Source organism: Gavialis gangeticus, unplaced genomic scaffold (assembly GCF_001723915.1).
Source record: "Gavialis gangeticus isolate Ggan-Ray unplaced genomic scaffold, GavGan_comp1, whole genome shotgun sequence".
Taxonomy (NCBI): domain Eukaryota; kingdom Metazoa; phylum Chordata; order Crocodylia; family Gavialidae; genus Gavialis; species Gavialis gangeticus.
Window position 1 is genome coordinate 9,132,240 of NW_017728964.1, and position 12,519 is coordinate 9,144,758.

The 12,519-nt window shown below is 46.0% G+C and overlaps 1 protein-coding gene across 1 annotated transcript in view; it reads left to right on the top strand.

The window, feature by feature from the left end:
• The first annotated feature begins 1,326 nt into the window (after positions 1–1,326).
• Positions 1,327–12,519, top strand: part of CUNH17orf62 (chromosome unknown C17orf62 homolog) — a 26,543-nt gene continuing 15,350 nt past the window's right edge. Inside the window, exons 1-5 of the mRNA XM_019502645.1 lie at positions 1,327–1,401; positions 6,199–6,329; positions 7,288–7,329; positions 8,501–8,574; positions 10,895–10,991. Coding sequence (XP_019358190.1) covers positions 6,245–6,329; positions 7,288–7,329; positions 8,501–8,574; positions 10,895–10,991 — 298 coding nt within the window. The 5' untranslated portion in view covers positions 1,327–1,401; positions 6,199–6,244. The remainder of the gene's footprint in view (positions 1,402–6,198; positions 6,330–7,287; positions 7,330–8,500; positions 8,575–10,894; positions 10,992–12,519) is intronic.

Consider the following 12,519-nt stretch of genomic DNA (forward strand, 5'->3'; position numbering starts at 1 on the left):
ATGTCTTTTCTGCTAGTGCCTGCTTGATCCTTCAAATACTTCACTGCCCTGTCAAAACTGCTTCTGCGTGTGAAATGTTATTGTTTGGTACCACCTCTTCTTACTCACTATTTTCACTTTTACTGCTTTCTACTTCATCATCAGTAGATTCTGCTATTTCCACATCACTTCGTAGCTTGTATCCTGAATCTGCAATGTCAGCTGTAACCCATTTATTTACATTTTCTTCACCAATACTTTCACATCCTGGCACTTTTCTGGTTTCTTTTGGGAATTATTCACATTTAACCCTTCCTTCTGATTGCCAGTTTGTTTTCTTTGGCCCTTATCAGACTCAGTGATGGACACTTGACCTTTTTTGATGATCGTGTGACAAAGCGCAGCAACCTGCAGTTTACCGGACTTGGAGGTGATTGCATTCAGCCACCTTCCCTGCCAGAGGCTGGGTTTTTAGGCAGAGCTGGAATGAATCAGGACTGGAAATGTGGGGGGGGGGAGGTTTTAAAACAGCCTGTCCGAGTGGGGTGGCTGAGCGGACACGGGTTTTAACGGCAGTTTCACCAGACCTGAGGGTAAGCAGAACTGCACTGCCAAACCCAAGCACGAGGCCAAGCAGCCAAAGTCCAGAGAGGTTTTAATACCGCCCTACTGAAGATGTCTTCAGCCTTATTTGCGGCTCTTATTTGCTGCCTTTTTCTCTGTGAAGCCTCTGAGTTCCCACTCCTACGCTTGTCCGCAGGATGCGCGGGGCGGCTGGGTTGAAGCAGACATGAGATAGGTGGCGGGGAACAGGCACCCGGTTTGAAAGGAAAGATCAGGACTGAGAGCTGGCAGTGCAGCGGCACACGGACACCCAGGGCCCGGCTCCCCGGTCGAGCTCCAGGCCTCCTGCCGGCCTGGAGGCACAAGCTTTTGCCTCTGAACTTCCCTCAGCACGTGCTGCTGCCCTGTGGTGCCACAGCCTCTTGGCTGCCATTTTACAATTGCAGGGTTTGGTTGTAGTTGTGTCAGTAAGGACACAGGTGGGCCAGGCTCTTGGGGTGGGTGTGATACCTTTGATTAGACCAACGGAGTCATCAAAAGCTTCCAAAGATCTTTGTTCCCATGACTCTGTTGGTCTCATGAAGGAGATCACACCCACCCCAACAGCCTGGCCACGTTAGGTGTAGGCCCCAAGCCGCCATCTTGGATTCATTCCCTCCGCAGAGAAATTAGTGCTTTTGGAAAGTGGCGGGGGGAAACTCAGCGCCAGAAACAAACATGGCAGCTGAAGCTTAGGTCTGACGCCGGACAAGTCCTTCCCAGCAGCTTCCGGGCGACGCTCTGGTGAGCTCTATGGTGCGGAGTCCGGAAGTGCGCTCGCTGCTCCCCGTGTGGCTGCGGGGGCGGCAGCGCCGGTAGGTACCGCGGGCTGGGGCTGGGCGAGGGGGTCTTCGGGGTCGCCCGCGGCCGGGGTCCAGGAGCTGCGTGCGGGTGCAGGGGGAGGGGGTTGGTGCATCTCGCACTCGCTCCGTGGCCGCCTGCCCCCTTCCCTTTGCTGCTCGCTGGGGCGGGCCCTGGGGGGACTCGGGCAGCCTTTCCTTGGTGGTTTTCAGCTCTGGGTGCTGGGCTGTGACTGAGGGGCCCGCGGGCAATCAACAGCACGTGAATACCCAGGTGAGGGCTCCCAGGGGTCCTCTCCCCCCTTCGAAATGGTTAAATTGGAGGCCCGCACATGAAAACAGGCTGGAGAGCACTGGTCTAGCCGGACGTAAGGCCTTGCAGAGCGGGGCATGGAAATGGCAGGAAGGTGAAGTGCAGAGGGCCCGCGTGGGCTTTTATTACGGCTGTGATGTAATGCAGGCTCTGATTGTGGTCTGCCTTGTGCTAACCGCCATGTGAGCACGCCCTGCTCCAGGAGTGTGCAGCTGTAAGTGGCTGAGGAGAAACTGTTCTTTTCACACCGAAGTGGCAGTCTCTGAATCCTGTGGGTTTCTGTCCCACTAGCTTCTCGACCTCTTGAAGTCTCAGATCAAGCATAGTGGCTTTTTAACCTGGCGGGGGAAATACCATATATCTGTGTCCAAGAAGGCAGTTTTCCGGAGCCGCACCCTGGGATAACCGCTCTTCTGGCGTGGTTCAGGACCCGCCAAGGTGCAGCAGCTTTAAGCCCAGTTTATGGAAATGGGATTCCCCTCCTTTGTTTGCTCTGGGGGCCTTAAGGCTAAGTGCAAGCAAAACTCGGGGGCATCCGAACCTCAAGCCTCCAGGCTTGGGCCTGCAAGTAGGATGCCCGTCAAAGGATTTGGAAACATCTGAAGCCCCAGGTGGGGGTAGAGGATGTTTGCCAGTAGTAGGGCCACTTATGGTTCTGGACTGACTCAGGTTTGGCATTTGTTTTGGCTAATTTGGCTTGGAATACAGAAAATTAAAAAAAGTCCCACTGTAGCAAAGCTGGCTACTCTTACCCCTATTGCAGCATCTTGCAGCCAGTTGCCACTGATTCCCCTTATTGACAGCAGTGGCGCAGAAGCAGTGGCAGTGACAAGTGGGAGGCTGTTGCTGAGTGATGTTTTGCACACCCGTTTTCCTCTCTAGGGGCATGTTCCACACTTTGGGAAATGCTGCTCTCACGCATGTACTTTGGAAATATGTGATCTGAATGATTATTCAAAAAATCCAAACAAAACCTTGAGAATAACTAATAACACATTGGATTGGTGAACCTGGAATAATTTAATTGAAGATCCTGTTTGTTTATTTGCCCCTCGCTTTAGTGTTTCCCGCATCCTGCTTTTCATTTCCAAAAGCTTGGTTTAAGAAGTGTTGCAATGAGCTTTTGGCATTTGGACTTAAATGCCTCATGGAGAGCTGCATTGACTTTCCTGGGGCTTTGGGCAGGTGCATGGATTTGCTTGTATGAAACTACTTCCAGACTTGGAGGGCCTTTGAAAGGCAGTGTAGTGATGTTCATCAGTTGAAAACAAGCAAATATTACCCTTGTCATGCTGGGAGGGTAAAAGATGCCATGATGTGCTTGAACAGCTCTTTCTTTCACTTTCAGATTCTCTTGCATATGTGCTAAGACAGTGTTTTCAGTCTGGGGGTTGTGACCCAAAAGTGGGGTGCAAGAATACATGAAAGGATTGCGAACAAACTTTAAAAATGGATTCTCCTTTAAAGGAAAAGAATGTGGGAAACCGTGACTTGTCACTTGCAGGCTGGCAGAGTTCCAGCCTGCAAGGGGCTGCTTGGGGCCCTCCTTGCCCTACACCCCTCTCACCCCACACACTGTGGGGCTGGGGCCTGGGGGCAGAGGGTCGGGAGTGAGGGGCATTGGGCCAGGACTGGCCATTGATGTTTACAAATGGGTCCTGGTACAAAAAAGGTTGAGGACCTCTGTGCTAGGATATACTTGGTTCAGATCCTTAAATGTTTTCCTTTGAATTTTAAACCAAAATCCTGATTACATTTCTGTTTAGTTTCATACATTAAAGAAGGGCCACTCTAAATGTTGTTGCAGGGTAGTGCAGACACTGCTTTAGCTCTGTTCTTCATGTAGTGTCTAGGTGCAACAGGACAAGTAAAAACTGAAGATTTAACTGCTTTGTCCTTTTGGAACAGCTCTAACTGCTCTGCTTCATGCTTCTTTAAAGCACTTTTGAGGGCACTGAATGGCAGGAACAGCCTGTAGGGTAGGCCGATGAACTCCATTTAAAACTAAACTTCTGCTAATGGAAGTTGATACTTTATTAAAGATACCTAAGATCTGATGCTGAGAGGTACTCAGCAGCCCCAGCTTCCATGGAAGTTGTAGGTATTCAGAATTTCTAAGGATAAAAGGACCATACAGGACTTCTCAGTTCAGTGATCTGAGATCATTTTACAAATAGTAATTAGGCCTCACAACACACCTGTGAGGAAGGTCAGTCTTTTTGCAGCTGGACAAACTAACAGTTTAAGTGACTTGCCCCCACTCTTAACAGTAACTGAGTGCAGTTAGAAAAGGGGTGTAGGAGTTGGATAGCTTCCTGTGCTAACTGCTGGGCCACATTACTTCCACTAAACCAGCACAATGCTATCTATGCCTTCAGGTAGCCTCTTCTTTTGGGAAAGGCAGGAAAGCAGGATGTCCTTCAGGCTATTTGAAATAGGAGTGTCTGGTTCACAAATTGCTTGGTTTGTTTGCAGCTGCTTTAACACTGGAGGCTCTTGTGGGCTTGTTGTAGGTGTTGTGACATACACAGCATTGGATAAGATTGTCATCCTGTTTCCCCCTTCTGCAGGGGATGGTTGTATCTTTGCTGTAATGAAGAATGTCCCTACCAGTTCCCCAGTAGAAGGAATGTTGCTCTCCATGCTCGCCAGATCAGTCCTGCCTTTAGATCAGGGGCCAGCAGTGTCTTTGGCTGGAGTGCCAAAAATACCCCAACCCTGCCCCATGCCTCGACTTGATGTGCCAGGGGAGCTGTAAAGGCCTGAGCCTTGTTGCTGGCGGCAGCTGTGTACGTGTGTCTAGGCAGATGGCATGGGAGGGGCTGGGCTTGCGCTGCCTTGGTCCCTTCCCTGCCCTGTGCCCTGAGTTGTGTGTGCAGTCAGTTGCTGTTGGCACTGAGCTGGAGCCGGTGCCAGTGCTCTGGAGCCTGGTGCAGCTTTTTGCTGCAGCTGCCCAGAGCCTGGGCTGCCTATGGCTGGCAGCTGGGAGGCTACAAACAGCTGCACTGGGCTCTGGAGCCCTGGTACTGGCTCCACGGTGGTGATGACTGCACACACGTCTTGGGGTGCTGGGTGGGGAAGGGGCCAAGGCAGCGCAACCCCAGCCCCTCCCCTGTCATGCCGCTGCCACAGAACCTAGCCAAGGGCAGCAGAGCCTGCCAGCTGTTTGCATCCGCCTGACTATCTGCCATAGCCGGCCTGGGCTCTGGGCAGCTGCAGCAGGCGGTAGGTAGGCTGCAGACAGCTGCACTGGGCTCTTGGAGCACTTAGAGCCTCTGGGCAGATGGCATGGGAGGGGCTGACAGCAAGGAGGGGGCTAGGGTTGCAAAGCCTCCCGCCCCTTGCCGGCCATCTACCTGGAGGTGTGAATGCAGACTCTGCCGTGGAGCCTGGTGCAGCTGTTTGCAGCCTCCAGGCTGTAGCCAGCCGGGGAGCCCAGGCTGCTTGTAGCAGGGATTACAGCCTCCTGGCCACCTGCTGTGATCAGCCCAGGTTCTGTGGCTGGCGGCAGCTGCCCAGACCTGGGTCTGTCTGTGGTGTGCTGAGCAAAATGACCTAACCTACCATGCTTTGGCATGTGTGCCAGGGGTTGCCACCCCCTACCTTAGATGCATGCTGGTGTCTTCCTGGTATATATCTGTTATTGTGCTTGTATTGACATCATTAAGAGTAAAATTATGTCTGTGTGTTGGAGGTCACCGCTGCTGAAAGACTGGATGATTTCTTCATGGGGGTGCCTCTGAAAATGCTGCACAGCTTTGTTCCATTCTTAATGTTAAAAATTGGTGCTTCTTTTCTCACCCTTTAATTCTTATTTCCCCTTCAGCACATGCTGTGGTTGAAGAGGGCTGCATGTAGCTGTCTCTGGAACCACTCAGTAGTGCACCTATTTTGCATTTGCGGGGGGAGGGGGTAACTTCGCTACCGTGCAAAATACTCCCTTGTTTTTGGGCCATGCCTGCAGCCTCTGCAGTGCTTCCAGCTCTGGAACGAGGGTCTGAACTGTGAAACCCAGTTTCCTATATGGTAACTTATTGTGTAGTCATGCCTTCGGTTGCTGGTCTAGTTCATTCTTGTGGGCTTTTTCTGGCAGCAGAAGAAATGATGTCTACAAGACCTGTTGATCTTTCTATTGCTTTTTATCTAAGTTTGCAATTTCTACTTGAGGCAATGAGAGCTTATTTCCAGGATCTGTTTCTGAGAAACTGTTTTGGAAACTGCAAAGGATATTGCTTATGCTAGCAATGAAGTGAACTGTATTGCAGGAGCCAGGCATTTCTTACAGAATTTAAATCTCTTATCTCCATGGTGATTACTGTTTGTTTGTACAGTGTTGTGAATGTTCATGATGCTCTCCATGCAAATAAGAGACCACAGCCCTATCCTGAAGAGCCTTGCTGTCTCTAAGGACATGATGGAAGGTCACAGCAAATATTGGGCACAAGGGGAAAGATGAGGGGTCAAGTAACAGTTTGTAAGTTTGTATTCCTTCTCTCCATCCAGCTAGGTTTCATGAGTGTTAATAGGCTGTGGGGAATTTCTCATTAAGATGTATATGCTGGTTGAAAACCGTACAAGTGCCATCCTTCATCTGAAGAGGTCACCTGGAATTAGATCGTGGTCTCTCTTTGTTGGTAAGACACTGATGATTCTTTCTTGAACATGAGAAGAATAATTATGAATAAATATGTTGGAGCTGCATTTTCCTGTATTTTTAAGCTACTTGTGAAATTGCATGGGCATGATTTGATCCATTTAAATGGAGGTTTTAAAGAAAGGGAATTACACAAAGTTCTCTGAATAGAAGTCCTAATAAACAGACCCATATATTTTTCAAGTAATTTTGTTTGTGGAGGGGCATCTACCCCAACATTGACCACCTGTTAGCTGTGCTACCGAGTGTGCTTGAAGTCCTGCAAAAGTGTGATGGCCTCAGATATGAGATGGCACAAAAAGAATAAATGCGCAGCTGACCGTCTACAGAAACCTGGGGTGAAATCCTGGTCCCATTTAAGTCGGTGGCAAAACTCCCAGGTATTTCTAGAATCTAAGATTTCCCCTTTGGCATGGTTAGAACATATCATGTCTTAAGGGCACTGTGTAGGTATTTGGAATGAAGTATTGCAGCAAGTGTTGAAAGGTAGGCATGTTTTCCCTTTCTTTGTTATATGTCAGGAAACAGAATTGAAGGCACAATCAGTTTTGTCTGCACAGAGAACTGGTGGCAGAATTGAGATTTTGGTTTCCATTTCTACTTCCTACTCAAGGGTGCTTTTCTATAATGTAAAAGAATTTCTTGTCAAATTCTTTCATGATGTAGCTCCTTCACTCCAGGGCAGGAAATACTTCTGGAGCATGTGAAAACACTTGACTATCTTCTGATGCAGGTTAATATAGTACTGGAGGCACAGTTTTCTATTAGTCCTTCCAGATGCATTCAACTAAGGATACCTGATCCTCCTTTTGTGAGAAATAATGAATAACTTCAGGATGTCCATGTTTTAACTAGGAATCTTTTAGTTTATGTATAGAGTTTTGCTTGTTTTGATTCATGCTTTTTGTCTCTCTCTTTTTTTATTTTTTTCCCCCTAGGAATATCTTCCATAGGTCTGGCTGCTGCTTACTATAGTGCAGGTAATATCCAGTCCCTTTGTGGAATATATGTTTATTCTTTCTTGTTGAAATTATCTATCACATGGTGATGACTCCTACTCCTCCCCCTGTAGCTTCTGCCTGATTATTTTTTTTCTTACATGCCTGGGTTTTGACTGATAAAATGCCTGTTTACAAACATTAATTAGTTGATTCTTGCAACTTCCCTGGGAAAGTGGTAATTAACAGTCTGTCACTGAACTGAACAGATTTTGCTGCCTTGATGTAGGTATTCTGTCTTTTGTGATTCTGCTAAATCATCCTTGTCAGCAATTGCTAATCCCTAGGGTTTATGAAATTACCTCCTGAAAAGCAATTTTTCTTTTAGATTGGATCAGCTTGCAAGAAATAACAAGTATTTTTCTGTCTTACCTCCTACAGAAAATATCCACAAACCATCCTATAAGCTGTTTGTTGCATTCTTTGGGGCTTCAGAGTTGAAAATTTACATTACCATGTAATTAGTAGATTTTACTGGATTTTGTCCTAGAAAAACGTGTCTGAACACTGTCTGTATTAGCTGACCTTCTTTAAGAGGCTGCCATGAAATCTGTCAGACATACTGCACATAATTTCTTTTCCACCTTCAATAGAAGATTGATTGAACACTTATTTTAGTGACTACTTTGGGCAGGCACTTTAGGCAGGCTACACTGTGTAAATGTTTCCAGCATGTCACATTTTAAATATTTGTTTGCTAAGAGATGTTGACCGATTCCTTTATTATCATCAAGAAGTGCTTGTTTTGGTGAACTAATTTCCTAGTCCTTCACCCCTGTTCTCTGCAGCACAAATATTTGAGGTTCTATCATAAGAGCCATTTGGATATGCTTGGCTATCTCAGTTTTCAGGAAAAAAAATAATGCCCATAATAAAATTCTGCTGCAAGTCTTGTAACAATAAGTGTGTTTATAATCCTGAATAATTCTCATCCCAATATGGATAAGGGCTTAAAAAAAACCCTTTTTGGTCATGGAAAACATTAGAAATACTGTGTGTCAGGGTCAAAGAGAAACATGTCCTGTGATGGAAACCGTCTTTTTCTCCCTCTCGCTTTTCTCATGAGTGGATAATGGGGCTTCTTTTCTAAATAATGATCTCTATTCAGTTCTCAAACAGCGTATCTAAAATGTATGCATTTTGTATTGTTTAGACACATTGGGATGGAAACTCTTCTATATAGCTGGGTGCCTCTTTGTGGCTGCACAGAATCTGGAGGAGTGGGAGGTAAGATGCAAGCTGAACTCAGACAGGAAATGAGTTTATGCTTACTTAAAGCATTTGTCAAATGTTGGTTTCAGCAGCCAGATGTTTTTTATATTGTGCAGTTCAAATAAGTTATACTGTCGTTGAGAAACTTGGTGGGATTGATCCTGTTTAGTAAATTTTAGCCACAAGGTACCTGGGTGCATTGGTGGATTAGCAAGATGACCACAAGCTTGCAGGTGTGGTGGACTTGTGAAAAAAGCCAGTGGGATCCTAGGGTGCGTTAGGTGGGGTGTTTTCTGTAGTGATAAGGGAGTACTAGTGCCATTGCACAAGGAATTGGCAGGATTCCATTTAGAAAATAATTTGCAATTCTGGCCACCAACCTTGAAAAGGATGCATTTAAACTGAAAGAGGTACAAAGAAGGGCCACGAAGGTGATTATGGGAATGAGCTCTTTCTTTATGAAAGAAGGCTGAAGAAGCTTGGCTGTTTTGTTTAACGAAACTCAGATTGAGAGAGGGAGTGTTCGTGCATTTGTGTAGGAAATATTAGCAAACAGAGCTTTTTAAGCTGAAAACCAGCAGAAGATCAAACTGGCTACAAACTGGCTGTAGACAGACGTAGATTGGAAATTAGAAGATTTGTAACTATCAAAGGAGTGAAGCTATGGAATGATGTTCTGAGATTAATTAGAGGGACAAAGAATTTGAATAATTTTAAGAGTGAACTAGGTAAGTTCATGGGGGAGAGAGTATGTTAGGACAGGGAGTTGTTAGTTCAGCCATCAGTATGTGTGATATGTTGAATCCTGTATTTGGAATGTGGTGCTGGTAAACCCATATTTTAGAGGTCTTGCTGGTTTGCCTGTAGGGCCTAGGGAATAATGTACTTATTTCTTCCCTGTTATTGCAGTGGTGAGGCAATGCTTTTACCTATGGTATGTATTAGGGCAGGGGTTATCAACCAGGGGTACGCGGAAAGGGGTCAGGGGGTATGCGCGGGTGGGCGGGGATGGAGCACCACCACCCTGCGCCGCCCCCGGAGCAGGGCCTGTGGGGGGCGAGGGCAGTGGCTTCCTTCTGCAAGGCGCACAGACACCACCTGGCTGGCCGGATGTGGGGGTGGGGAGGGGGAGCTTGCAAGTGGATGCTGCTATCTACCACCCCATGCTACCACTGCATGCAAACCCACCCCTGCTCCGTGTCTGGCCACTGCCATCCTCCCTCGCCTCCCCCCATGCTTCTCCAGAAGTGTACGCAGAAGTGGTACACTCCTTAAAAAAGGGCTGAAAACCCCTGTTGTAGGGTGTTTTCTGATATTTCTGTTTTTGTGCCTGGGAGTAGCATATGATGATGTGAAAAAGTGGTTTGGGGGATTTGTTGGTAAATGATTGCCTGATGGCCCCATCCTGTGTTCCTAATTATTTTACTGATAAGCTCAGGTTTAGGGATGAGACTCAGTTAAGCCTACTTGTAGTAAATGAATTCCTCTGTAGATTACTTTTACAATTAAGTTGAAAGGTTTGCAGCATTTAAATTTTGTCTAAAGGGGGGAGAGAAGGAGTAGAGCATGCAGTGACTAAAGCATACTTCCCATACATACAGGCTGGTGCTACTAGTGATAGGGAAGAATCATTAACCAGGACAGATTCCCTCTCATTGCTTCCCTATTCTGAGGGGAATGGTGTTTGTGAAATTTTTTTTTTTAGTGATGTGATATTTACCCGCTAGGAAGTAGATGAAGGACACCAACTCATTTTGCTGCCAGTCGGAAAACTTTCTTGCTGTAGTTACTTGACCTGTTTGAATAAGTAACTCAGGCGTAAAAAACTTTGTGTTTCATTAACTGTCTCAAGCCATCAAATCCTTGGGACATCTTTTTTCAAATGTAAGCCTTGTTGTAACAGGTAAAACTAGCCCTGGCAGTGGTTGGTGATTTGTTGTTGAGAAAAGGTGTAGGTAGAATTTATGTACACCGAAGCTTTAGGATTGTTGAACACACACATGCAAGCCTAACAAGGATTTTTCAGTTTCTCCAGAGTAGTATTTTGGTTTATCACCAGGCACAATTTATAGCTGTAAGGGATAAGGCAAAAGTGAGACTAAAACCACCTCAAATCCTCTTCTGGAAAGAATTTGAGAGAGAGTCTGTGTTACAGGGGAAGCCAAGGACAATATTTTGGTTTTTAATTCAGCAGTGAGACGCAAGTGATTATAATTAAACTTATTAAGTTTATATTGCTGAGATAGCATAATTTAATTTTTAAGGTATAGATGTCAGCTGTGTTTTTTTTTTTTTTTTAAGAGAATCATTTAGTTGATGTTTTTCAATTTTGCAGGAAGCTGTATTTGACAAGAACAAGGGCAAAGTCATTCTAAAAACATTTAACCTCTACAAAAAAATACTGACCTTCTCCAAAGGAGGCCATGAACAAGGTAAGAAAGCAGGGGTTTCTGTAGTCACCAAGCGCGTGTGCTGGACAGAAGAATTATGTATGAATTTGTTCCATATGCTCCTTTAAAGCACTGTACTCAAGTCAGTCATATCCATTCATTTCCAGTGGCTTTCCAGACAGCAGATTTCCACCAACATTTTAAATCTTTCTGACTATTAAAATACAAATGAATGGAAAATGGCTATAACTCTCCTCACCTATATGGTCAGAGTGCCTGGATTTTTTTCTTAAATACTGGTATTAGTATTTCCTTGGGTATCTTATTATTCATGCTTACTTTTTTTCCTGGTTTAATGTACTGAAATTTATAGTGTGTTCGGCAAATGTGACTGGTGAAAGACGTGTACCTAGGAGTCGCAGTAGAGGATTTTAATCCCAGTTTATGCAGTCATGGGCAAATTGCTTAAACCCTGTGTCTTTGTTTTAGTATCATCATTTAACTCCTGTAACAGACCTGTTACTTGAAATCCTGGGTTTAAGGTGCAATAAAACTGAAGGGTTAGAGTTCATTCCATTTTAAATTTCCTTATTTGTAATGCGTGCTTACATGCACACACACCAAAAGTATGGTACATCATTAATATTTATGGGTGTGGTTTACTGTTCAAGTCAGCTCAGAAAATACAGCTGGATACTTGGGATAGGTTGGAGAAGGGCATTTTGTGCCTGAAAGCTCATTTAACACTTGTCCCAGCTATATTCAGTTGTTCCAATAAAAGATACTACCCCCGAACTCCCTGAAGCCCCTTTGCTTCTCACATTTTCTGGACAAGTCAGTTACAACAACACAGTCTAAACCAAACCTGCTGCTTCTGGAAATGCAAGATGGTAAGACCCAAATTCATATCTTTTAAGCCCCCTGACATTTAAGATTGAGCAGTTGCAAGGCTCTCTGGAACTCTAGAATAGGCAGGAATCCTAAGGGAAAGTAGGAACTTCAGTAACTTAGTGCAATCCATTTGGGAATGAGCATCAGGTTGGTTACAAGGTTGAAAAAGATCTAAGGGTGCACTCAAAAGATTTTTTTGACCAATACTGATGGCTGATTATTAACCAGCCATATTGGCTGATACCAGTCTGATGGCCGGTATGCAGCCTGGCAGCTTGGAGAGCAGTGTCTGGCCAGTAAGACTGTGGAGGGAAGGGGCGTGGGGAGGGGGGGGCACAGATTGAGGCCTTCATGGTGAAGGAGGGAGTCGGGCAGGGGCAGGGTGGGGCATGGGAAAGAGCCACAGGTACCTTATTCAGTGGGTGTGGGGGACTGGGGAGTGGGGTGGCTCCTTGCCTCTGTGTGCACCCCTGAAGGAGCCATGGGGGGCATGTACCCCCCAGATTTGTGCGTGGGGTGAGGGTGAGCTGGTATCAAGTGGAGTGCCCCAGGGATCAGTCTTGGGGTCAGTTTCCTTCAATGTCTTTGTCAATGATCTGGAAGGTGGCATAGAGTGAACCCTCAGCAAGTTTGCAGATGAAATCAAGCTGCAGGGAGTAGTAGATATGCTGGCGGGTAG